We start from the raw sequence: 27,531 nt of genomic DNA, 5'->3' as shown, positions 1-27,531 counted from the left end.
GCAATCAGGGTTCTAAATCTACCACATTGCTGAAATTTAGATGATTCCATTTTGAAAAGGTTTTTTTTTGGAAAAAAGTTTGAGATACCTATGAAAAATACAGGAATAAGGAATGTTAAGGAGCCCACAATGGCAGCATAAATTTCTTCATAAAAATAAGAGGTAAGTGCTCTATTTCTAGATAAATGGCTGAGAAAGAGAGTATTTGAAATAGTCACAGTGTGGTAATCCATCAGCATGCTATCAATTATATGCCTCAAAGTAATCAAAGAAAGTGGGGGGAAGATTCATATGTAGAAAAAAATTTATTAGCTTCATTCTTGCTATACCATTGAACTGGAAACTTAATGGCTATAGATCAGTTGGGGAATGGCTAAACAAATTATGGTCTATAAATGTGATGGAATATTATTGTACCATAAAAAAATGACAAAAAAGGGACAGAGTCTGAGAAACTTGCAGAGATTTGTATGAATAGATGCAGAATTAAGTGAGGAGAACCAAGAGAACAATTTATACAATTACTACATGTAAAGAAAAGTAATTGTTAAAGTCTTTAAAAATGAGCAAAGGAATGTCTTACATTGACTTCAAAGGACCAATGAAGTCTGCTACTCACCTCTTGGCAGAAAAATAATGTACCAACAATTCAGCATGAGAAACCTATTTTTGGACATGCCTAAGCATGATTTGTTTTTCTTGACAAGATTTATTTGTCATAAGGAAGGTTTAAGAAAATTTAAGGGGAGTTAAAGGAGAAAGAAGGAAGTTAGGAATAATAATGTAAAAAAAAATAAAGAAAAGAGGGTCATTGAGACATTTTAAAAAATGAACAGAAGAAATTTTAAAGGATGACTCAAACAGGAGAGCTTTGAAACTGAGTTGAGTATATTTTATACTTTTAAAAACATCCAAGTTGTACATATTAGAGATCTATGATTTACTAATTTATGTAATCTTTTTTCTGTTCTTTGTATATAGAAATATTCTTGTTTGTTGAGTTCAAAATAACAGAAGAAAAGTATTTAAAACAAAATCTATTAGGGAAGAATAAAAGGATTTTTATATAGCAGGGAATGCCTGTTTCAGATTAGATAACATGAATCTGTAGCAGACATTTATCATAGTTACATGACTTTTTCCAGTAATGTTCAATAGTACAGAAGTAGCATTGGAGAAGGCAGATGGTGGGGCTAACTCACAACTGAAGTTTGGCATGAGTGCTGATTAGAAAAGTTGTTAAGGGATTGAAGAGTCTATACCAGTGGTATAGACTGATATAATTGAACCCAACTATAGGGAAGGGAGAAAAGGGAAACCAAGGTAAAGATGATCAATAGAGAAGAACAGAAAAGGGTAGTGGTCCTGGAGAAAGGAATGAGACATTTCATCTTCAAAATATAGATGTGGAGTAGTTAATAGGAGTTAGTGAATTAAAAAATGATTAACTAAGATATGTAAAAAATGTTAATTGATGAATTAGTATCACTTGAAAGGGAAATTTCTAGAGGTTTCCTATGGTTTTGCTCTAGATTCTGGCATGTTCAATTTTTTTAAATTAAAATCTGCTTTTTCCACACAATTACATGTCAAGACAATTTTTAGCATTCATTTTTACAAGATTTTGAGCTCCAAATTCTTCTCTCTTCCTTTCTCTCCTTCCGTCTTCTTAAAATGATAGGCAGTTTGATATAGGTTATGCATGTGCTATCATTTTACAGTAGTGAAAGAACAAATAGATCAAAAGAAAAAAAAACTACAGGAAAGAATAAAGTGAGGGGGGAAATAAGCTTCAATTTGCATTCAGAATCCATCAGTTCTTTTTTTGACTATGGATAACATTTTCCTTTATGAGTCCTTTGTATTTGTCTTGTATCATTATGTTGCTTAAAAAAAAAAAAAAACCTAAGTCATTTATAGTTGATCATCATACAGTGTTGTTGATACCACATACAGTATTTTCCTGGTTCTGCTCATTTATCTTTGCTTCAATTCATACAAATATTTCCAGGTTTTTCTGAAATGGGCCTATTAATCATTTCTTGTTCCACAATAATATTCCATTATATTTATATATGAAAACCACAACTGAATGAAAAATTTGATCTATGAAATAGAAGATTAGAAAGGGGAAAAGAAAACATAAGGGATTCAATGGAGCCACACATCCTTAACTGAAAAAGTGATATTTGTAATTCTTAAATTGTATTGCTAACAGCTAGAAGGAATATACATAGATAGAGGATATATATAGATAGATATAGATATATAGATATAGATAGATATTAGATATAGATGTAGATATAGATAGATATCTAATATCTATCTATATAGCTATATATAGCTATATCTATATGTTTAAGGTAAATTTGAGGGAATGACAGAAAAAATAAAAGATGAAAAAGAGGAGTATATTGGATACAAAAGGAAGGAAGAGATAAAATGAGGTAAATCATTTCACATGAAGAGACACAAAAGACCTATTTCAGTGGAGAGAAAGATTGGAGGATGGGCAATAGGCATCACTTAAACCTTATTCTCATCAGTAGTGTTTGAAAAAGGGAATAATATATATATATATATATATATATATATATATATATATATATATATATATATATATATATATAATTAGTTGAATACAGAAATATCCTCTCAATCAGGAAAGTAGAAAGGGAAGAGATTAAGTAAAAATGGGTTATGAAGGGAACTAACTGAAGAGAGGGCAGACAGGAGGAGATTTTGGACATTCGCAAAATTCTGTCTAGAAGAGAAAGGGTGAAAAAAGAGAGAAGACAAACAGAAAGGAAAAAGGATGAATAAGAAACTGAATGTGAATAAAATGAAATCTCCCATAAAAAAGAAATGGTTAGCAGAATGGATCAAGAACCAGAATCCTACAATATGTTGTTTATAAGAAACACACTTAAAGAAGAATAAAGATAAGGGACTGAAGCAGAATTTATTATGCTTTTAATGAAGTAAAAAACAACAACCAGGGATAGCAATCTTAATCTCAGACAAAGCAAAAGCAAAACTAGATTTAACTAAAAGAAATAAAGAGTTCTCATAGTCTTTGGTGAAAAAAATCCCTAAGCCTGTTCCCTCTAAGATTATCACTATAAAACTGTATACCCTTTTGATCTGTGATCCCTTTTGGAGTTTCAGATCTTGTTTCTTATCCCATTCTGCCATTCCTGCTAGGCATCTTGTTATGTTTTGATTTTTCCAATTTTAGCTCTAAGAAGACTAATCAGATCAATATTACCATTTCTTCTTAGTAGTGCATGTCAATTGGCTATGACTCCACTCAACATTTTTGTGGTTTTCTAGAATAAACTCCCTTCTCTGGCCACCACTCACCTATTTATATGACTTTCTCCTTCTAAAATATAAGTTCCCTGAGGAAAGAAACTGTCATTTATGTATTTGTATACCCAGTTCTCAGCACAGTGTCTGGAATGTGGTAAATACAGAAAAATGATTTTCTATTCATTCATTCATCCATCCATTCATTTGGAAAGGACATTTAAAGCAGAATATGTAGGAAAAAAGAAGATGCAAAGATAAAGAAAAACAATTAGTTTAAGTAAAAATCCTTTCTTTTTAATGTCTCTACAGTAGTTGACATTGTGAACTATCTTCTTGGCATTATTGTTTTTGTGCATGTGTCCTTGAAAGAATGTAAGCTTTTTTAGGGTAGAGAATCTTTTTCTATTAATTTTGGTTTTTTATCTTCTGGGTCCAGCACAGTTTCTTTCATTAAATAAGAGCCTAAAACATGCTTATTGTTTGAACCTCAAATATTATTCTTCCCTCTCTGACTGTGCCTCTTTTAGTTTCACTTTTTCCTTCACTGAAGGAAACTACATTTTCTAAATGTAGGCATTTCCCAAAGATCTGTTCTTAGTCTACTTCTTCTTCTTCTTTTTTTTTTTTTTAACACTCTCTTTTGGTGATCAACTATCACTTCTTCTTTTTTTTAAAATTTATTATAGCTTTTTATTTACAAGTTATATGCATGGGTAATTTTACAGCATCAACAATTGCCAAATCTTTTGTTCCAATTTTTCCCCTCCTTACTATACATGTTAAATATGTTAAATCAACTATTACTTCGGTGAAAATGTGTATCTCTAAATTTGACCTTTCCTACAATCTGAAAACATACATCTCGCTCAATACATCTTTTTAGAACCTTAAACTCAACACTTACAAAATCAAATAATTCCCTTTACTTCAAAACCTATTACTCCTAGTTTTCACATTTCTGCTACCATAATTCTTCTGGCCATAAACATCATGATCTTTAGATCTCCTTTTCTATCTTCTTTCACCAAATTCTATCAATTTTATCTCTACTTTATCTTTTGCATCCCTCATAATACTAATTCCTCTTTGGAGTTATCACAGAATAACAGATTTATAAAAGGGAGGAATTTTAGAAGTTATTTAGAATAACTTCCCTCATTTTGCAGATGGGAAAACTGGTCTCAAAAGGCCCAAAGATGTTCAAGGGTAGATAGTTAATTCAGTTGTGGAAAAGTAGTGGCAGAATTAGGTTTTGAACCCTGGTTCTTTGATTCCAAACAAAAGTAAACAAAAAAATCAGAATTTCTTAGTTGGAAGGCACCTCCAAAGTCATCTACTTCAATGCATAGCTAAAAATTGATTCACCTCATAATATACTTGCATAGTCATCATCCAGCCTTCCTATAAAAAGACTGAGGTGAATTCTACTGCCTCTAAAAACAACCTATTCCACTTTTGTATCTCCAGACCTTAGTGGCACATAATAAGAGTTTAATAATGTTTTTTCACTCATTTTTCTTTCATTATCTTTACTCTTTATACTGCCTTAGCTTAACTGATTGTTTATTATGCTGAACATGCTGCAGAGGAAAAGTACTGGGGAGAATTAAAAGAGCAAAAAAAAGTAGAGTTCTTAAGGTCATAGGCTTTGGTGAAAAAAATCCCTGAGCCTTTCCAAGATGAAATAATAGTGACAAATCATCAATTACAAAATGTCATGGAACATTTTGTTTTATATCCTGAAAATGTTTTTCTAAATCATCATTTGAAATCCTACTGACCTGAGTAATTCACAGCAGACCAAAACACTTAGTAATTTGGATTTTTTCCTGTGAGATGTAACAAGCTTTCCTGAGCAAAGTTTTTGTTTTTTGTTTTTAATTTTAAATCTCTTACTTGAGTTTGCTGTTTACTGGTGCTATTTCAAGCATGGCCCTGGTTATACAAACTCAAATCTAAGTGAAGTCAGCAATCACATTGTAATTATCACCTGAATTAAATTTTGAAAAGGTGCTTACATGTCAGGGTCTGTATTTCAAAGGTGTATTTCCTGGAGAAAAACATCAAAGTAAAAATAAAGTAATAATTGTTATTATAACAATTACCTATCCAGAAACAGGTTTTGTTGAGTGGCTTTGGGAATAATTATTTTGAACAGGAAGAAGGATTATGTTTCAATTTAAAAACCTTATTTGGATTTTAGACTGAAGATGTCATATGTCCCTTAAAATGCTTCATCCTTTTCTAGTCATTTAAGTAGGAAATTTTGAAATGGCTACCAGTTGCTAAGAAGCCTTGCCTATTTTCCTTCCTGGATTAGTCTGTCTGGCTTTCAATTCTCCAAGCTAAATGCACAGTGGCTGGTTACCTAGGTGACATTCCGTAAACTAACCAGTCTCATTGTAGCTTAAGTGAAGGGTTTTATGTATGAGGAGCCTACTTTAGTTTAAAAAAAAAACTACTTTAAATTATGCGACCTTGAAGAAGATTAAAAAATAACATCCAAGTCAAAGGCATTTTTTTCAAGGATCACCTGCTAAAGTGTGGATGGACCACTATTCAGTCAATCAGTGCAACAAAGAAGTAAGATGATGACAGGCTACCTTTGATTTGGTGTCTCTCCAACTGTATGTAAACTCTGTTGCTCAAACAAGCCATAGGTAAGACATATTTTTTAGTATTTTGTCCAGTTTCAGAGAATGAGCTACAGCAACTTACTGATTTCAAAGTGATGCTTATCACTGAGGTGAAAACATCAGCTTATGCTTTGGATTTAGCTGTGTCTATTTTATGTTCAACTAATACCTTAAAAGCAAGGACTATTTTGCTTTTTTTGTAGCCCTTGCCCTTATTTAGCACAATAATAGTAGTCATTTAGCACATTTAAGAATTTTTTTTTTCATTTCACTCATTTATGATAAGTTTTCTCTTGACTTTTAAATATAGTGTGACAGTTCATTACAACCTTCCATAAAAACATCCTCCAAACTCTAGGATTAATTGTTAACCAGTAAGGAGATTATGATGTAATGATATAATAAATAACATATAAATAGATATACATTTGCACATAATTTTTTATTTTTCTGGTGACAAGCTATTGGTGATAAGAATATATCATAATCTCACTTCTCATAAACCTTTAAAATTAAACCCATTCTCATGGCTGTACAATTAATAAGTACTTCCTTTATTTATAGATATATTGTGAATATTAAAAAATGGAAACCCCATTACATTAATATGGATTTCAGACTTTTATCAAATGAAGGTTTTTATCAAGTACTCAAAGAAAACATTCTTCCCTTCCTCAAACAAAAGATCTTGTTTTACAAATGCTGGATTCAACAAGTAAGCACACTAAGCATATACTTAAAACACTTTCATTAAAGAATAGACTTTAGTAGATATGGACAAACTTAAAATCACCCATGGAATGAGAAGGGACTGTTTAAAATCTTTGAGTAATCCAGATTCTAAAAGGAAAACTGAGCATATGCTCTCTTATGAAGCAACTTAGAGAGAAAATCTAGGTAAAAGTTCCAGAAGCAACTTTACTGTCATTTTGTTTTAACTGAAAGAGAAATTACATATAGACACACTGCTACCTTTTAGCTTACCTTCTTTTTGCTGCTCTAGTCATTCTTGAATGGCTAAATCACAGATTACATGGGAGGGAACAGGCGCATAAAAATATTCTCCCCTATAATAAGTATTTGGTTTGGGTAGCTTTAAGAGTAAATGTTTTGAACAAAATTGAAGGATTATGGTTCAATTTAAAAATCTAATTTTGATTTTAGGCTGAAGATGCCATATGCCACTTAAAAAACTTCCTGTGAATGTCACATTGTAAAGAACTAAATCACCACAAATCCTTGATGTGTCTGAGTCATCTCATCTATGGGCAAGAGAGAGACAAATGAAATGTAGCTCTTGGGAAAAAACAATTATTTCAAAAGTTCTTTATCCTGTTTCATTCTTAAATGGATAATATAAATGTCAGGTGTCTTATTTATACCTCTTCTTGGAATATTTGAATGTCAGCTTTTTTTGAAAGGACAAGAAGAGTCACCAAAGGCCTTAATTATCTTTTGTTTCAGAAAGTAATTTCCTCTTTTCAATACTAGCATTTCCAAAAACAAGTGCATAAATTCAAGATACAAAGCAATTGCCAGAATATGATGACAAGGATATACATTAGATGGGAAAATTCCCCAGGGCCAGAATCAAGTCTCATTTATTCCCTCAATCCCCACTGCAGATTCATGCACTCACTGGGTGCTCAGTAAATGTTAATGATTATGATGATTATGATTAAGTGACAGCAATCAACCAAATTTCTGCTTCTTTTCGAAGCAGAAGAAAGCAGTCTGACATACTTCATAAATGTTCCCATTCTGGATTGCATTACATTAGAAGTGTTTAATTTAGTTCATCTAAAACATTGCATTACTTTGAATATAAGTAGGAGAAAACTTGAAGGGAATGATTGATATTTTAAAATATATTTATTTAGAAATTCAAGAAATACAAAATCTATAGAGTTACAGATCATTCTTTGTTGTAATGAAAGAAAAAGGTAAAAGGGAACAGAAAATGGTCCTGACAATCAATTGATTGGAAAGCAAATTGAATTGTAAGTATTATTGGGGATAATACTCTATTAAGCTTGATTACATTTCTTTGGCAGACAGAGTAGAAACTTGTTTTTTGTGTCAGTTCTGTTACTTACAATGTTTGTTTCACCTTCTACATAATGAAAATAATACAATGATGGCTCTCCCTCAATTTCTATTACTAATACCATTATTCTGCCACTCACCTGGGCTGAAGATGTTGGAGTTATCTTTAGCTCTCCTTCCTAATGTATTCAGTCACAAATATTATTGATTTTTTTAAACATATTTTTCATTTCAATACCTTTTCCCTTTTCTTTTGACCATCTTTTTGTCTGAGTCCAAATTACCTCAAACTTAGGCAACTCAAATATTACTTAACCATATTTCTAGTCTCTAATGTCTTTCTCCTGTGAAGCATTCTATAAATTGCTTCCAGGTTAATGTAGTTCATCCCCAAATACCTATTTCTCTAGAACTAATGGAGTCTGAATATAGATTGAAGCATATTATTTTCATTGTGTGTGTGTGTGTGTGTGTGTGTGTGTGTGTGTGTGTGTGTTTATATTTTCCTTTTGGTCTGTTTCTTCTTTCATAGCATGACTAGTATGACAATATGTTATGTATAATTGCACATATACATATCAAATTGCTTATCACTTTAGGGAGGGGGGAGAAAAATTTGGAGTTCAAACAAATTTTTTAAATTAATGTTAAAAATTGTCTTCATGCATAAATTGGAAAAAATAAAATACTATATTTAATTTATACTTTATATTTATATTTATATTTATATTTAACATGTATTGGGCAACCTGCCATCTGGGGGGGAAGGAGGGGAAAAATTAGGTTTGGCAATTGTCAATGTTGTAAAATTACCCATGCATATATCTGGTACATAAAAACTATTGATTAAAAAATACTATTTAAAAAAAAAAACATCTATTTCCTCCATGTAAAAGACTCCAATGGCGCTCTCTTTGTTTTCACAATAAAAACTAGATTCTCCATCCTGTTATACAGGAGTTTCCTCAATCTGGTCCTTTTACTTGTCATCTAGCCTATTTTATGCCACTCTAAACTATTCTCCCCTACCTTCAAAAATGCTTTGCTTGTGATATTTTTCTTTCTTTGCCCTTGGGAGCCAATCAGTCCAAACTCTATTCATCAAGATTCTGTTCAAGTTCTACTTCTTTCATGACACTTTACACAAGTTCTCCAACTTATATCGACTTCCCTTGTATGTGAACTCCCTTAGTATTTATTGCTTCTCTAAATCATTATATCACTTAATCATATACTACCTTTCACTGCTACTTAACTGTTTCATGTGTGCATGAAATCTTCCCAAATGGATTTATAAGCTTTTAGGAAGCAAGAATTGTCTCTCATTTCTTCTGTATCCTTTTTACCATCTAGATCTTCACTGTGTACCCAGATGGTGCTCAAAGAAGCCTCATTGAACAATTGTGTGAGTGAATGAGTTAAATACATTTCATTTAAACATTTTGACCAAAATGTATGGCTTTTTTTTTTTTTTTTTAGAAAAGCAAATGTCTAGAGAAATGGGTCATTTTTAAATTAGAGGAACTACTTTGTAGGGGAGGAATTGATAATTTAGGGTGAAAAGATTGTGAGTTAATTTGAAAAAATTTTTTCAGTTAATGAATATCTATTTTTTCTCCTCTCATTCTGTTCCCTTCCAGTGGAACAAAAAAAAATGAAAAAGAAAATTTTCATAACAAATATTCATGATCAAATGAAGCGAATTCTCTTTTTGCCATGATCAAAACTGTTTATTTTATTCTTTATTTTAGTTCATTCCCTTTCTGTTAGGAGGTGGTTGTTAGGAGGTGGTTTTAGCCTTCATGTTTGGTCCTACACAATTGTGATTTGTCATTGAGCTGGTCAGAATTCTCAAATCTTTCAAAGTTCTGTTTGTTTATTTTTGTATAATGATAAGGTTGTGTTGTAATTCTCCTGATTCCACTCACTTCACTCTGAATCAGCTCACAAAAGTCTTTTTCAGTTTGCTCTGCAATTGTTCAGTTTTATAGTTTTTGACATCGTGTTCCATTACATTCATATATTGTAGTTTTGATAGCAATTTCTCCATAGGTGGGTGCCCCCTTAGTTTCTAGTGGTTTGCTTCCATGAAAAGAGCTACTATAAATTTGTGCATATGGATCCTCATAAATGGCAAATTCATAAATATAATTTCTAATAAATAGATCTTTAAACAGAAAGGGAACATGACATAGAGGACAGAGAGTCAGCTGTGGAGTGACAAAACCACAGGTTCAAGTCCTAACTCTGACACTTACAAGTGTGACATTGGGCAAGTCTCTTAATTTCTTACTTCCCTAGTCAGTGCTCTAGAGCTAAGCCTTGTGGTATGGTTGCCAAAATAAGATATAGGGATTTTCTCACATGGCTCTTCTCATACCAATGAACTCAAGGTTGGGGAAACAAGGTTTTCAAAAGTGAAAGTAGAAGCAGAAAATGATGCAATCTTTGCTTATATGTTATTGTGATTACCTATATTGTGATATACTTAAGTCTTTTTCTTCTGATAATTTATGACACTAGAAAGATGAATAAAAATAAACTGATTCATGATTTCCTGGAGGGTGTTTCAAGAGGTGACGTGGAACTCATCAGCAGCCATATTTCTAAAGTTCATTCCATTCTTGGAAACTTAGACTTTCAGCACCCCACAACTGGGAATACTGCTCTCATTACTGCAGCAGAAAGAAATTTAATAGAGGTAAAAAATTGAAATTTTCATATTTTTGTTACATATATAGGAAGAAGAATCTTTTATTAGTGTGAATGGGATAATCATGAGAATTCTGTTCAGCTCCCTTAGAGAAGGTGGGCTCAATGCTTGGAAGAGGCAGAGGGGAAGAAGCTTAGCACAGCTGATCACTGGAGTGTCCCTTGTTATTCCTATGACCTACAAAATTCAAGGAGTGAGATGTTTTAATTTTTAATCTTCTGGGATGGACACGCAGGATCATCTAGGGGTGGGGAAAGTGGGGTGGGAATACTTAAAAATGTCTTGGTTGGTACTATTCTCAAAAATCAGTTGTATCATCAGTCACCAATATAAAAGATATTTCCTTCATCTTAGCATCCTTAAAATACTATAATTAAAGATACATTTCTCATATTCCATAGAGAGGTTAAACATACTTTATCCATCTACTATGAATGAATATGTAAGACACTTCCCTCAGAATAGGTTTTGGTGGGAATGAATAGAAAAAAAAATTTAAGCATACTGAGGCTCTGAGATAAAGAGATAAAAAATAGGAGGTGAGTGGGTGATCTGAAAAAAGAAAAGTTCAAAATGGTGATTTCATTTGGGGTTTTCTTGGTAAAGATATTGGAGTAGTTTGCTATTTCCTTTCTCCACTTTTTCTTTTACAGATGAGGAAACTAAGGCCAGCTGGGTTAAGTGACTTGCCCAACTAGTAAGTTTGTGAGGCTAGATTTAAACTTAGAAAGATGAATCTTCCTGATTTCAAGTTTTGTACTCTATCCACTACACCACTTAGCTATTCTGTGAAAGAAGGAGAGGAATTGAGGAGAGTCAATTGAACAAAAGGACTAAGAAAGAGAAATTTAACTTATTCAACAATTTTACTTAGGAGTGGTTTCATACCCATCATCCTGTGATCCTAAAATCTGATCATTTCATTTTATTTAATATTGTAAGTTAAATACAAACAAATTTTGTAAGTTCATTTATTCTTTATGTTTGACTTCTCAAAAGACAAAACCTCAAAAAGGTTTCTCTTTGTTATTAATATCAAACACTGCTATAACCATTAAATCCTCAAAATATAAAGAGGACTCCTTAAATGAATCACATATTGTGTTCTTTTGACCATTTAAAAAAGTTGGTATTAGTTATTGCCAATGTATCACTAACCTTTCTTGGTTTGTATAAAATGCATTTTCCCCCTTTTCTTCAGTCTTCTGTATGTTACTTAATATGTTGTTGAAAATCAACAAATATTAGATGATAATTGTATTTTTAAAATTGTTGCAGGTTATTGAATTTCTTTTGGAAAAAGGAGCAGATGTAACACTCTGCAACTACTATAATCAGACAGCTGTCCACGTAGCTAACAATGCTGTCCAAAGACAACTTCTCCTGGCCATCAATGGAACTCGTGCTCCTTATTTGCGTTTGCTACAAACTTCCTGGCAAGGTGACCTACAGGAACTTCAGCACTTGCTGGTTAGTCAGAGTGAAATTTGCTTGTATATATTTCTTTTGTGGATAACTGCAATTCCTCTTTTTAAATGAGACGAAGTAACTCCAAATATATAGCATGAGAAAAATATCAAAAATAAAAAATAGAAAATAAACCAGGATAGTGGAATGAAATAAGGGAATAGAGTAATAGAAAAGCACAGAAGATCATTTCGATTTTCCCTTGCTGGTTGCTAGAAGATGTCATGCAAGACACATGGAAAGTGCCTGCTCTGAGGAAGAACTCTAGGGACTGACATCAACTTGCTCAAAGGTGTTCCCTTGTCATAATTGCCATTTGTATAATTGCTTTTTAGATCCCTTTGGACTAAATGCAATTATCTTCTTTATCCTAGAAGAGAGGCAGAACGCAGGTGCCTAAAACAATATTTATTTTTGATTGAAGAAGGTGTGGACAAATATTTGTATGGCCATTTTCATGGGCCTTCACTAAAGTGCTACTTCAGTGTTTCATTATGCAAAAAGATTACTCTGGATTTTTGAAATGTATATCAGCAGAATACAAGCTCTAATAGGCCACTAAAATGAGAGGCTTTGAGTATTGGCCTTTTGATAGACCATATAAGTCTTTTATAAGGTGCAACCTACATAAGTTATTTGATAAAAACCGTATGTGAAAGTAGGTAGACTTTAAAATACTATTTGATATATGAGATGGCTTTTGAAAAAATATTATATTTTCCTCCAGTTGCATTTAAAAATAGTTTTTAACATATATTTTTTAATTTTTGAGTTCCATATTCTCTTCTTTTCTCCCTCTCCATCTACCATAGTTGAGAAGACAAGCAATTTGATAGAGGTTATACAAGTGTGTGATAATGCAAAACATCCTCATAATATAGTAATAATGTAAAACATTTCCATAATAGTTGTGTTGCAAAAGAAAGTATAGGCCCATCCAATAACAATAAAAGAAACGCAAGAAAAATAAAATTTTAAAAAGTGTGCTTCAGTTTATATTAAGGCCCTCAGTTCTTTCTCTGGGTATGAATAGCATTTTTCATTCTAAATCCATCAGAGTTGTCTTGGATTATTGTTTTGCTGAGAATGGCTAAATCATTCACAGCTGATCATTTTACAATACAGCTGATACTTTGTACATAGTACATTCCATTTTGCATCAGCTCAGGGAAAATATCCCAGGTTTTTCTGAGTATCCTGCTCATTTTTTTTTATAGTACAATAGTATTTCATCATAATGACATAACTTGTTCAGCCATTTCCCAATTGATGGGAACCCATGGAATGGTTTTCTGGAAGGAAGAGAGGAAGACATAGGGGGGAAAATATGCTGATGTTAAAAAAAAAACATCAATAAAAATGTATTTGAAAAAAGTATCTATTTTGTTAAAGATGGCCCTGTACAAGACTTTAGGAATACAAAGACAAAAACAAGGGCATTGCATTCAAAGAAATTATATTCTCTTCACAAGCATAATAGACAATAAAAGACAAATACATACATACATATATGTGTGTATATGGAATATATCTGCATATATAGCTAATAAATACACACATATGCACACAAATTAATACAGACTTCAAAATGCAATTACTACCAGGTGATTTTTGTTCTAGTGGTATTTGTTGTGAACATTTGTTGTTTTGTAAATCTAGGATGCTTTATCAGACAGTTTTCATCAATGAAGAATATCTAAATCATCTAGTATAGAGCCCAATTTCTGTACTCATAGTAGGAGATAATTAACTATCAGATAAATGTTGAATGAATCTTCTACAGAACAAATCTGTTTTCAACTCTTATATTGCTTCAAACTAATAATATCAAACAATTATATAAGGTAGCTTTTTCTCAAAGGATGAAAAAAGATAACTAATTCCCCTAGCACTTGTCTGAGATAATATAATTTTTATTCTCCCCCCCCCCATGGGGAAGCCAAGGCAGAAATGTTTCATCTGCATCTTCACTATTACAATAAAGTGGAGATCTGGGAACCATTCAGTAATTTTAGTCAACATAGATATGCAAGCAAGATAACTTGGTCCCTAAGTGAATTTCTAGTTCAGAATTAGCCAGATTGTCTTTCACTTTGATCCAGACAAATAATTAACATGTTTCCATTTGAATTTGTACTTGAATGGACTCATTGCTAAGTACAGATTGGGTGCTACATGTTATATTGTTGAAGCCCTAATATCTAGCCTTTTCAATCTCAAAAATTAGTAATGGTTCTAGAAAGTGTCTACTTCTAAAAGTGCAGAATTAACAATAAAGCATTTTAGTATTTAATTGATAATAATAATATATCACAGGGAAAGTTCTTTAATGTAAAGTACAATTCTTTTTTTTTCCCCTGAGGCTGGGGTTAAATGACTTGCCCAGGGTCACACAGCTAGGAAGTGTTAAGTGTCTGAGATCAGATTTAAACTTGGGTCCTCCTGAATTCAGGGCTAGTGCTCTATCCACTGTGCCACATAGCTGCCCCTAAACTACAATTCTTTAAAAGGAAATGTTCCTCATTCTGTTCTATCTAGACTTGACCCCATGGTCTGCAGTTATAGGAATTCACTACTACTGATAATCTCATCCTACTCACATTACCCTAAACTTTTATCATTGCTGACCTGTTAATCCTCAAAACCTGTTGGCATCCAACATGTTTCATCTGTTCCTATTCCCTAGCTGTTGAGCACCAATTCAATTGGATCTTTGGCAATATTTTGACAATTTTTTTGTCTCTATTCATTTATTACCTACATCATTTCTCAGAGTAACTTTTGTTTTACAGAACGTTTCCTCTCTCTTCAAGCTCCTAATTGCAACCTTCCAATCCCATCCCCAAACCCATCCTTGACTGTATTACAATATCCTAGAATTTGAGAGTTAGAAGAGCCTTGAGCACACAGATTCATTCCATGCACAGCTTGGTTCAGCTTCATTGCTTCTTGTCCTAGACCACCCCTTTCAATATCTTGACTGTTGGCTGTGTGATCTAAGAATGAATCAAAGGAGATGATGGAACTAAGTGATGGGTGATGAGATTCCTAAAGGGGAGCTTGAAGAATAGCCAAGATAAATTTTGCTATATCTGCAGTTACAAAAATGATAACAAAAAAGTTTCTGCCCTTAGAAACTTGAATTATCCTGATGGGTTACCAGAGCCTGCAACATCAGATAAGACATTATTTCCTTTAAAACATGAAGAATGGAAGACAGATGTTAAGAGAAAAATATATTGAAGTCAATAAAAAAAAAAATAGAATCTATCCAAGAAAGCAGTCAGCATATGAATGAACAAGGAGGGAGAATAAGAATGATGGGGAAAAAATTGAAAGCTTTTTCTTTTCTTAAGGCATCAGAAAAATCCCTGGATATAAATTTCCCAAATCAACATGGATTGACTCCTCTGATGCTGGCAGTGAGAGATGTTGACCTCTTTGAAAACCTTGATATATTAACAGAGTACAGGCCCATTGAACTTCTTTCAGAACTTCTCAAGCATAATGCGTGAGTATGAGTGTTACTAACTAAATGCTAAAGAAGCTAAAGAATGATTAATTACTAAAATGATTTGGAAATTTAGGAGCATTGAATTGTTTAGATTAAATAAAGAAAACCATTTCTTCATGTCAATGTGGGATTATAGATTAAGAGGTAGAGAGAACTTTCAATTTTGTCTAGTCTTTCCATTTTATGGATGAGGAAACTGAAATTAGCAATAATTGAGTTACTTGCTTAAAATCACACAGGTAGTAAGTGAGAGAGATAGGATTTGAAACTAGGCTCTGATTTCCTATCCAATGGGATTTCAGGGACAGAGAGACGGTACAATGAATGGATTTGTGAAGAAGATCCTAGTTCAAATCTAGCTTCAGATACATATTGTCTGTGTGTTACTGGGCAAGTCACTTAATCACTTTGTGCCTCAGTTTCCACAGCTGTAAAGCTGGGGATGATAAAAATAGCATCAATCTCCCAGGTAAATAAATAAATGTTTACTTATAATGTTTATTTACTGACTACCTTCTAAGGTGGTTGTGAGGATAAAATGAGACAATGTTTATAAAGCATTTGCAAACTTTCAAGCACTCTATAAAGCTATTGCTTATTATTATTATTATTATTATTATTTATTATTACCATGTTCCTTCTCCAGCATGCAAGTTATTACATATCTCTGAGGTTTAGCTATGAAATTCCTATCACTTTTCATTATTATTGTGGGATACAAATGATTTGCAATTTTTGCAACTTTCAGCTTAAGGGATGTTGTTGAATTGTCCAAACTTTAATTTCCTTACATTTAAGAATTAAAATATGTTTTAGGAGGATTACTGCATAAAACTAAAGAATAATAGGATATTGCAATTATAAAACTTTGAGAATCACCAGAATATTAAATAACCTCTCTTAAGTCCATTCAACAAGCAAATTTTCAGCACCCATCATGTATCAGGCACACCTCTGGATTCTGGGGATACTAAGACAAAAATGAAAGGTTTTTTTTTTCTTTATCCTGGGTTTCCTGTCCTCAGACAATTGGAAACACAGATTTCTTTTTGAAATTAAGCTAATTTATTTCTAACTCCTGTTGTCTCAAAGCAAAACAATATAAATTTCCTACTCTAAAATTTGAGACCCTCCACAATCAAGTCTATTTAATATAATTCATCTTTTTCGATGAAATAACAGATCCAGAATTCATCCCTTCTTCCCATCTTTCAGTTGTTTACATTCAGGCCCAGCTGGGTTATTAGCTGGTTCTTTCATGTGACTTTCCATCTCCCACTTCTGCTCATCCATACAGTGCCCAGTGCCTAAAATGCCCCCCAATTTCTGCTTCTTCTATTCTGATCTTCTTTTCAAGACCCAGTTCAGTTTCTACTTTCTACTTGAAGGTTTCTCAGATCTTCCCCATTTGTTAGCTTTCTCTCTCTAATCAATTTAACTTTTATTTTCCTCTCTCTGTGCTGTGTTCCCCAGTTGGATGCAAGCTCCTTGTAGCCAGGGATATTACTTTTAGAACCTACTATAGTAGCTTAATGGATGTACATTAAGTAATCTGTCTGACTCTATGCCACAAATGGAGGGATGGAGTCATCAGCTTCAATGTCCATCCCTCCCTTCATTTCTGCCTTGTGAAGTCTCTCCCTCCTTTCAAGGTAGAACTCGGGTACCACCTCTTGCAGTTAACCTTCCCTGATCCCCCCAGCTTCATGGATCCCTCTTCCTTCAAGTTGAACCCAACTTGTTAAGACCTCTTTCTTTTACTACTATTTATATAGGGCTTATTATGTGCCAGGCACTGTGCTAAGCACTTTACAAATATTATTTCATTCAATCCTCACAACAACACTGGAAGAAAGATGCTATTGCTATTCTTATTTTATAGATGAGGAAAGTAAGGTAAAGGGAGGTTAAATGACTAGCCCCCAGAGCTGGGAAGTGTATGAGGCTGGATTTGAACCCAGACCTCCCTGCTTCCAAGCTTAGTGCTCAATCCATTGGGCCACCAAGCTACACTAATCTATATTAGAGTTGTTTGTATACACATCTGCTCTCTCCTCCTTGAGGGCAAAGGACTCTCCTTCTTTGGATTCCCTTTCTCCCTGCTCAGTGTCAAACACAGGGCCTCGTATGTAGTATGCACTTTAAAAATGTTTGAAAAACATTTGAAAAAAAGGTTTGTTGAATTGAATAACTGAATGATTAGTTGACTGTTCTGAGGGCTCATTTGGAATGTCAGTAGTTTTACAGCTAACAAGAATACTATCCAATTTTTCTAGACAGCTGAACAACAATTTAAAAAATCAATTCATAGTTTGAGAGAATAAAGTGGCAGTATAAGTATCACTACTCCCATTTTACAATTATACATCTGAATATATAAGGTAGAATTGTATTTAAGTCTTCTGAAGTTTAAACCTGGCCAGGGTGATGGGGTAATTGAGGTCCAGTGACTTGTCCAGGGTCCCACAGCCAGGAAGTGTTAAGTGTCTGAGGCTAGATTTGAACTCAGGTCCTCCTGACTCCAGGGCTGGTGCTGTAGCCATTATGCAATCCAGCTGCACCCCTCCCCTCCTTTTAAAGAATGTTTTTAAATAGTTCTAGTGTGCAGAATACCTGAGGAAAAGAGGGTGATAGAAGGTTAGCTAAGTAGAATAGACCCAGGCTGGGGAATGCTCTGCATATTAGGAGAAGAAATTTGAGCTGTATCTGATAAGAACTGAGAAATTTTTTTTCTCAAGCAAGGGAATGATGAAATCAAATTGTAAACTAGAAAAATAAATCTGGCAATAATGAGTCAGACTGATAGGAGGAAATAGAGAATTGCGGTAAGGAGAATGGAAAGGCGGCTACTAATTCCAGAGGAGACTACTGAGGACTTGAAAGAGAAATGGTAGGAGGAGATAGATAAGTATTACAGAGATATAATTAATAGTTCTCAGTAATTGAATAGATGTATGCTGTAGAAAGAAGGCAATAGTGATTTAGATGTCTTTATCAGAAAGAGGGAAGTCTGGAAAAGGAATGATTTTCTTTGCTTTTTTTTTTTTAACTAAAGCTTTTTATTTTTCAAAACATGCATGTACAATTCTTAGACATTAGCCCTTGCAAAACCCTGTGTTCCAATTCCCCCCCTTATTTTATGCTCTCCCCTAGATGGCAAGTTATCCAATATATGTTAAACATTTTAGAAATATGTTAAATCCAAAATATGCATACATATTTATACAATTATGCTGCACAAGAAAAATCAAATCAAAACAATAAAAAAAGAGAGAAGCAAAATAAAATGCAAGCAAACAACAACAAAAAGAGTGAAAATGTTATGTTGTGAACCATATTCAGTTCCCACAGTTCTTTCTCTGGGTGTAGATGGCTCTCTTCATCACTGAACATTTGGAACTGGTTTGAATCATATCATTGTTGAAGAGAGCCACGTTCATCAGAACTGATTGTTGTATAATCTTGTTGCTGTGTACAATGATCTCCTGGTCTTGCTCATCTCACTCAGCATCAATTCATGTTAAGTCTCTCCAGACCTCTCTGAATTCATCCTGCTGGTCGTTTCTTACAGAACAATAATACTCCATAACATTCATATACCACAATTTACCCAACCATTCTCCAATTGATGGGCATCCACTCAGTTTCCAGTGTCTGGCCACTACAAAGAGGACTGCCACAAACATTTTTGCACATGTGGTCCCTTTCCCAAAAGGAATGATTTTCAAAGGAAATATAATTCAAAACTATTAGTACCCTGAAAAATATATTTTGAAATGCTTGATTATTTTTGGCAATTTGAAATTGTCCTGTAAAAAATAACTCTGGAATAACTTTCTTTCATTAGAATTAACTGAATAATCTTTGGGGGTTTTCTCTCTCTAGAGATCCCAAGCTCTGTGATGTCAATGGAAAATCAGCAATGCATTATGTATCACAAATAAAAAGTTCAAAGAAGCAGCAATTACTAGACATACTGATGAATTCTTTACCCAGACCAGGTAAGCATTCTCTTTTATGTTAATTTAAAAAAAGAAATCTGTTTAAAATTTTTATGAACTTTTGTCACATATCCAATGAACATCGAATTATACCAATTAGTACATCGAATAATACCAATGGATTTTTATTGAATATCTGCTATATGCCAGGTGTTGTGAGCTGTGATAAATACAGAAAAACACAGATATGGTCCTTATTTTCAAGGGCAATAACATTGGAGAGACAATAAATAAATAATATGAAGAACGGCATTTACAGCTTTTGGAGCACAGTTTGCCCCCACTTTGGAAACTGGTGTATCTGTTCTTTATCATTTCTTTACCTCTGAATCCCTTGACTAGTGAAGTTCAGACATTGAAAGCTTATTTTGCCCGTACTCTGACCTCTAGCCTTGAATAGAATCTGATATCTTGGTCAGTTTTGCAAGGAGGAAGAGATTTTCTTTATGATCTAGGCAAAAGCAAAAGCAGCTGCAACAAAGCCAAAGTAGAGCACCAAGGTTCTGTGTTCTCCCAGCAGTGATAGACAAGACTTGAATGCCACAGGGCAGTCCGTAATTGCTGAGCAAACTGTATAGTACTATTCTGACTTAAAAAGAAGGGAAGCTCTCTGCAGGTTAGTCATTGAGAAGACTTCATCAATGACCAGGAACATGAGTTAGGCCTTTGAGGATGGGCAGGGAGGAAGGAGGAGGCCATTTACATGTTGGGGAATGATAGGAAGAGAAGCAGTGTGGTGAGACAGCCCTGAAAGCAGGCGTCAAGAATCTTGTGTCCAAGCTGTAGTTTTCTTGGATGCTTTGTTTTGTGACTTAAGCTTCCCTGTTACCATAAACTCATTATGGTTGGATTCTTTCCCCCCCTCCCCCCATTCTTTCCTTGACTTTGGGCTTCACATTGAGACCGAGTTCTGTGTCCTTCTGAGGGGAAAGTCTGTCGTCCTGAATTCTTTTTTGACTGATTTCACAGCTTAACAACACCTAGCTTTCTGTGCTCCCAAAGTGATGCAATCCAGGGCAAAATCTACTCATTGCCTTCTTGTTTTCAGCTCTGTAAGTTTTTGACTGAGTTTTGGGTCTGGGTCTTTTTGATTTATTCCTCCATGATTTTGTGATAGAGATAATATTTAACTCCTAGAAGGAATTTGGTGGAGTTCCTTCTCATTTTTAAAAAACTGTTTATGTAGCATAAGGATTATTTTGTTTTTATGCATTTTTTTTCAAATTCAATTGTAAATCTGGTACAGATGTTTCCCTCCTTGCTCACTCCCTTCTCTCTCCCCATCTTTATGAAAGTGTAAAATAATTGGACAAACCACACTGGACTAGCAGTATCTGAGAAGATGAGTCTCTCTCTTTGTTTTGCCCCAACTTCTTAGATCCTTCAGCAACATCTCCTTACATTTAGGTTCCTCTGACCCACATTTCCAAGTTCCTATGATAACCTTCCTCTTGCTGAAGTGCTTTGTGTAGATTACTGATACCAAACATTTTGAAGTTCTTTTAGAGATCTTATTCTCTGCACACCATGGATGGTGGGAGTTGGGAGGTTAACAGTTTAATGCTGGAGAAACTGAGCAAAATAAAGATTAGAGAACAATTCAATAATTTATTTAAAATGGAGAGATTTACTGGGACCAAATGGATCCATGGTTTGGTCCCAGGGCTGAATGAGACTATAGTGTCAAAGAATCAAACCAGGAATGTCAGACACAAGATTCTTTTATAGGATAACAAGAACAATGACATAATGGGGGAGGTACCTGGATGGGGATGGCATAATGGAGACAGGCACCTAGGATGACATAATGGAGGGAGGTACTGGAGAGGCTCCTGATATTCTAATGATGTCTAAAATGGATAAAGACCTTTATTCCATAAAACATTAAGAGGGAATGACTATAGCTTAAGGTCTAAGATATAAGACCTTTATCCTAACATTAAGAGGGAATGGTTATAACCTGAGGCAGAATAGGGCAATTAGGGAAACTGGGTTAGGATATTAAAAGGGAACTGTGGCATAACAACAGGAATGGGTTTTTATGTAAAAGTCTATGTTTTTACCTTGGGCTTGATGGAGTGAAGGTGAAGATTGCTTAAATTGATAATTTTTATTATTCCCTTTGCTTGCATAAAGTTTTGCTGTGAGATTTCTGTATGAAGAGGATTTTATTTTATATTTTTAAACAAGCCACTGCAACAGAGAGGGAAAAAAAATTATCTATATTCAGAGCAAAATAAAAGTCCAGCAAGAGGAAGAACTACCCCCATCAGACTAATTATTTTAGAAAAAGAACACCCTTGATAGTCTGACTGTTTTTTATATCTTCAATTCAATAAACATTTTTAAAGTGTCTACTGAGTGCCAGGTACTCAGTAAGTAGAAAAAGCTGGGAAGTGCAAATACTGCCCTCTATAAAGAAAAGCTTTGAGAAGAATTTAGTGTTCTACCTTTCTGTTCTCTAATCATATGGGAGATTCCATTAGCTAAATTATCTGTGACCTCTCATAGGGAGCAGAATGGTCTCCTTTAAATTTCTGCATCCTAGAGCAAAGCCCTATTTGCCTTTTCTTAGTTCCAGCTCTGTTTTCCATCCCTTAAGATGTAGCTTATGTCTTTTTTCTTTCATACCTCCCATAATTTCCCTAGCCCATTCTGATCTTGCTATTTTTTGAACTCCTGATGAGGGGAGCCTGATACTGAAGGGGGGACCCCAAAACTCTCTCTGAAACTCCTTCAAGGAGAAAGTTTCCTTGGATTCTGGCCTCTGTAAAAGACCCTGCCAGAGGGAAACAGGATTACCAGCTTCATTCTGTTATCCTGAGAGAGGATACCACTCCCATTGCTAACACTCACTACTGATTAAGCTCCCTATTGAGGTGAAGATCAGCCCAGAGACATTCATTCAATTCCAAGATTTTCTATTCTGATATCAGCTCAAACTGCACCCAGCCCCCCTCAAGATCTGCTAGCCTAGGCTTCTATTATAAAATGATATATAATAACAGAGAGCTCTCTGGCATAAGCTGCAACCCTCTGCCCGCTGAAATGATATTCTCTTTCAGTGTTATCATCTCTTTATCTCTTTCTCACCTATTTCCCTAACAAGACTTTATACCTCTCAGTTGGGATTTGTCTGCTAGAAATTCTCTCTCTGCCAGCACTCCTCCACTAGAAACTTTATACTTCTCTGTTAGGACCTTGCCACCAAGGAATTCAGTCTTTCTATTCATGCATAGCAAAGACTGACTTCCCAATGCCAATAATAAGCTTCTTTTTTATCAGACTAGCTTTTTGGGTTCACAAATTCCTTAACTAAGGACCTCTGCCCTGCAAAAAGAGGATTCCCACAACTCTCTACCTTGTGACGAATCCAAGGGGATTCTAGAGGAGCCAAACTTCTTCATTTGGTTCCCTGAATCCTGAAACTGTCACTCACCACCTCATTTAGCTCCCTGACCACTAGGAACCCTAACCTCATCATTTGGTTCCCTAACTGAGAACCTGGAAATCTAGATCTCATCACTCCTATAACTATATGCTATAGTTAATAGCATATTATTTTATACTTAATTACGCTTTCTTTTGAACTATCATCTAATTATTTGAAGTTTATTTATCCTGTCTCTCTAACTGATTGTAAGTTACTTGCTGGGAGAAAATCATATATTTCACTCCAGCTGTGTTTCTTTCCTCAAAGAGCTTCATATAGAACTGGAGTCATAGCTTGATGTGCAAGAACTAATTTTTTTAGGTGACAAAGTAAATAGAGAGCTGAACTTGGATTTAGGGAGAGCGGGGTTTGAGGGAAACTTGCCCCTGTTTTAATGAATCCTGGCATGAGGATGCTACAGATCCTTCAAGCTCCTAGATTTGTCGATCACCCTTGAAGAAGGACTATGGGAAAATGGTGTTGATTTAACTGTAAGATGTGCCTTCTCCTATAAGGCTACTAGAGACATTGAAAAAATTTTAAATAAAACATTAAAAATAAATAAAATTTTAAAATGTTAATTTTTTTGTTTTTTTTGTTTTTTGGCAGAACAACATCCTGAATCCTTGCTTGACATTTGTTACTATGCAGATCCTTCTGAATCTGAAATGCTGATGACTGCCAAAAGCCAAAACATCATCTTGCAAAGCATTAGCAGCAGCGAGGTAGGGAGTTGAACCAAAAAAACCCATAATTGAGCTAATTTAAATTGTATATGGAAAAGCACATTGGAGATTGGATCCCAAAGCTGAATACATAAGGAAAGGCTCCTAACAATTCAGCAGAGGAGAAACTAATCTGAGCTACAATTAAAACACTTGGAAAGAAATCAAAGCTTTTGGGGTTCAGTTCCAGATCATTAATTATTGTTTGTTTTAATAAGTCAAATCTCTCTGCCTAAAAATTCATATAGTCCATTTTCCAAGTGAGGATGTTGAATCAAATGAAATGTTAAAGAATAATAATGTAGTGTCCTGGTGTGCTATTAAGAAAAGAGTACAATAAACATTCTCAAATTGTTAGTCATAAAATTCAATCTGGCCATTATTGGAGTATCAGCTTTCAGTTCCTTCCCCTTCATTCCCTACCCAAAACTTCAGGCATCAGTGGCTCTCTGGTATTTATCTTCTCCCAAACACATCTCCTATAATTTCTTTCCTTACTGGGCTGCCTAATTGGAACAGGTCAGCTGGGTCCTGGGAGGGCAGCTACTCCCAGACTGTTGTTCTTCCTTCATGCTGGAAGAAGACATAACATCAGGAGGATGTTTTCTTGACTTGCAAGTGAATTGAATTGTAGTAAGGCAGAGCAGGTGCGAAGTCTTTAGTTTCACTCTCTCCTCCTGGATCTTTGAAGCCCAGTGACAAGGCAGACTGGTGATGGACTCAGGATATAGTGAGAAACCCTAGCCTTTTGGATCTAAGATTTTCTCTAGGTCTTAGTTCGCTGAGGCAACACCCAGTGAGTGATTAAAGATGGCCCAGTTTATCTTCACAAAAAAATGAGTCTGGATGGGAAAAACTCTCAGAGTTTCTGCCATTTATGATTTCTTGAAATATAGTTGTGGTAAACTAGGTTAGACAAACCCCAATGGGATTCAAATGAAACTACTCTAGGCGTTTTTAAATCCAAATCACTGTCTCTCATTGATTGGCCAACAACAGGTTTCTGCCCAAATCTCAGAGCTCATTTTGAGGGCTGTCTGAGTATAAATAGCAATTGTTTTTGTTCTGGCCCAGTCCGGACCTTTGATGCTGGGCTCCCGAAGTAGTAGGAAATCTTGGCCTTTTTAAGCTAGAGTCTTTCCCAGGCCTCACTTCGTCTGTGCCCAGTGATTAAAGGCTAGGTACAAACTGAAGTAAAAGATGACCTAGTTTGCCTTCACAAAAGAATCCTTCTAGAAGGGGAACACCCCCAGAGTTTTTGGCCTGGATTTGACTAAAATAAAAAAAATTACAGCTCAGTCTTTAAACATTTTAACACAACTTTTAAAAGATTATATTCACAAAGCATTTAAAAGCTTTTTAAGTAGCTTGTGTGAGTCTTATTCCTATAAATTAGATTACTTTATCAGATTTTCCTTTGTAAATACTAAAAATTTATTTCAAAGTAGTAGTTTTTGGTCTCATTTTTGGGCACAAGATTTCATAGTAGACAGTAAAATATGAATGGTTTCATTTTTTCAGTATCGCTCTAAGGGGAAATGAAAGTCATGCATGGGTATCAAATGATCAAATAAAAACACATTTACTTTTCCAAAAGGTTCATCTGACAAAAAGCTGACCTGGTAAGGTCACAAAATTTGCATCTAAAAGGAAACCTTTGATCCCATGACAATCCTTTTAAATGCTTAGAACCTCAAATTGAGGTCTAAATCATTAAAAAATTTAGGATAAAATTTTTACCATTAAATTACCATAATCCAGTGAAAATGTAGATTTACTAAGGTTAAATGAATTACTGATTAAGGCCATGGGTTAAGAGTTTGCCAGATAATGGTAGACTTTTTAAAGCATAGTGAAAGGACAAGGTAGCTGTTTGAGGGTATATGGAACAGAAGAAATTAGAATCAAGAGACTGAGGTCCTAGCTGCAGTCTATTCACTAACATTTTGACCTTGATCAAGGTCAAGGATATTGTGAGGATCAAATTAAAAAATGGATATAAAATGTTTTAAAAATAAACATATAATATTATTACAACTAAACCCTTATAATTAAAAGACTAGGATTTTTAAAATTTCAGGATACATTGAATGCTATTTCTCTATATTTTATGACATAATTAAATCCATAAATTTCATTTTAGAATCAGAGAAGTTGGGAATTTCTGATATAGATATAGGGGTTTTCTAGTCTTACTCATACTTGTATAAGTATGAAAAACCTACAACATCCTCCATAACCTTTGCTTAATGACTATTTCTAGAGATGGCTTATTTTTCTTTTGCATAGCTGTGTTTGTTAGGAAGTTTTTCCTTTTAGTAGCCCTAAATTTATCTTTTTTTTTTTTTTTTTTGGTCGGATATTAAATTATACTTAAATCTGTAATTGGGAAATTGTCTACAGCTAATAACCTTTCTCTAACCAAGGTGTTTGATACTATCAGTTGTATAGGCATATAGAAAATGACATCAAAATTTGCCCAGAGTTTGGCAGTATTACATGTTGATTTAACAATGGCATGCTTGCTGGATTCTAGATAATGGACCATGTTCTCATGTTAAATTTATCTTTTTTTTTCATTGTGGGTATTCTCCCTCTGTTAAAGCAGATTTCAATCTCTTAGTTGATGGTCTTGCTTTGGCCAAAGGTATTCATCACCTGGAGATGAACCTCCTGTTGATGAGCCTCTTGGAATTTAATTGGGTTGATCTTTAGATGAAAGACAAATTTTTCATTCCTGAACTCTTGCGCTTGAAGCTTTTCCTGTTTTCCATAATTGAATTTAAAACAAAGAAAGGAAACATTCATAAATTCTGCTCATAGGAATTACTAGATGAAACATCAAAACCTTGGGAAAGGGGTGGGGTGGAGGAAGTTTACAATTTGAAGAGACTCTTTGGCAGAAAATACCATCTGGACTTAAGGGCAGTGACTTTTATGAGGCTTCTCCCTTTAAGGCTAGCACAAATTAGAAAAGCATCTTGACTCTGGAAACTTTTATGGAATCACTTTAATTATTACATAGAACAATTGTGATTCTAAGAGTGTAGAGGAATTAAGATAGTACTAATGTCACTAATAGCAATCTTTCAAAGGAGTTTTACTAATGGGAAAAATATCATTAAGAAAATATTCCTTCTTTAGAAGAGCCCAGAGTACTTTCTTTATACAATGCTTCTCTCATTAGTCTTGTTTTTCAAGACACTCATTAGTCTTATTTTTCATTTCATGTGAGAGACAGTGTTGCACCAATCTCAGAGCCTAAGACCTGGATTCAAGTTGGGCTCTGACACAAAGTGCCCCTGAACTTAACTCATGGTGTTCCAGGCATCTATTTAAGATTCTAAATTACAGAGAAGATGCTGATGTGCTTTGATGGAAGGAGTTTGATATATTGATGAAACCACAATTTCAGTTCTAATCTTCTAATAGGGGCCACTAAACAGTATGTAAAGATCCCAACTTATTGGATATTAACTTAGAAAACCACATGGTAATATTACCTGTTTCATTATTGTGTTTTTACTTATTTTATTAAATATTTCCCAGTTAAATTTTAATCTGTTCCCACATTGAGAATGTTGTTTGATACCTCTGTGTAAGAGATTAAATCTGAATTCCCAAGAAATTATGTGATATTTTTTTTTGTCAGATATTAAGTTATACTTAAAACTGTCATTGGGG

At 34.2% G+C, this 27,531-nt stretch overlaps 1 protein-coding gene across 4 annotated transcripts in view; it reads left to right on the top strand.

The window, feature by feature from the left end:
• The first annotated feature begins 5,707 nt into the window (after window positions 1–5,707).
• MAP3K19 (mitogen-activated protein kinase kinase kinase 19) overlaps window positions 5,708–27,531 on the top strand; it is a 62,772-nt gene continuing 40,948 nt past the window's right edge. For 2 of the 4 annotated variants that reach the window (XM_074301885.1, XM_074301883.1), the window contains exons 1-7: window positions 5,708–5,972; window positions 9,348–9,399; window positions 10,518–10,695; window positions 11,986–12,177; window positions 15,531–15,685; window positions 19,574–19,689; window positions 23,732–23,847. In XM_074301885.1, coding sequence (XP_074157986.1) covers window positions 10,522–10,695; window positions 11,986–12,177; window positions 15,531–15,685; window positions 19,574–19,689; window positions 23,732–23,847 — 753 coding nt within the window. In that variant the 5' untranslated portion in view covers window positions 5,708–5,972; window positions 9,348–9,399; window positions 10,518–10,521. Of the gene's footprint in view, window positions 5,973–7,248; window positions 7,949–9,347; window positions 9,400–10,517; window positions 10,696–11,360; window positions 11,405–11,985; window positions 12,178–15,530; window positions 15,686–19,573; window positions 19,690–23,731; window positions 23,848–27,531 lie in introns of those variants that run through there. The other 2 variants (XM_074301884.1, XM_074301886.1) reach the window with 2 other exon arrangements.

The sequence above is a fragment of the Sminthopsis crassicaudata genome, chromosome 3 (genome assembly GCF_048593235.1).
Source record: "Sminthopsis crassicaudata isolate SCR6 chromosome 3, ASM4859323v1, whole genome shotgun sequence".
Classification (NCBI taxonomy): Eukaryota; Metazoa; Chordata; class Mammalia; order Dasyuromorphia; family Dasyuridae; genus Sminthopsis; species Sminthopsis crassicaudata.
This window is presented reverse-complemented; position numbering and strand designations above follow the sequence as displayed.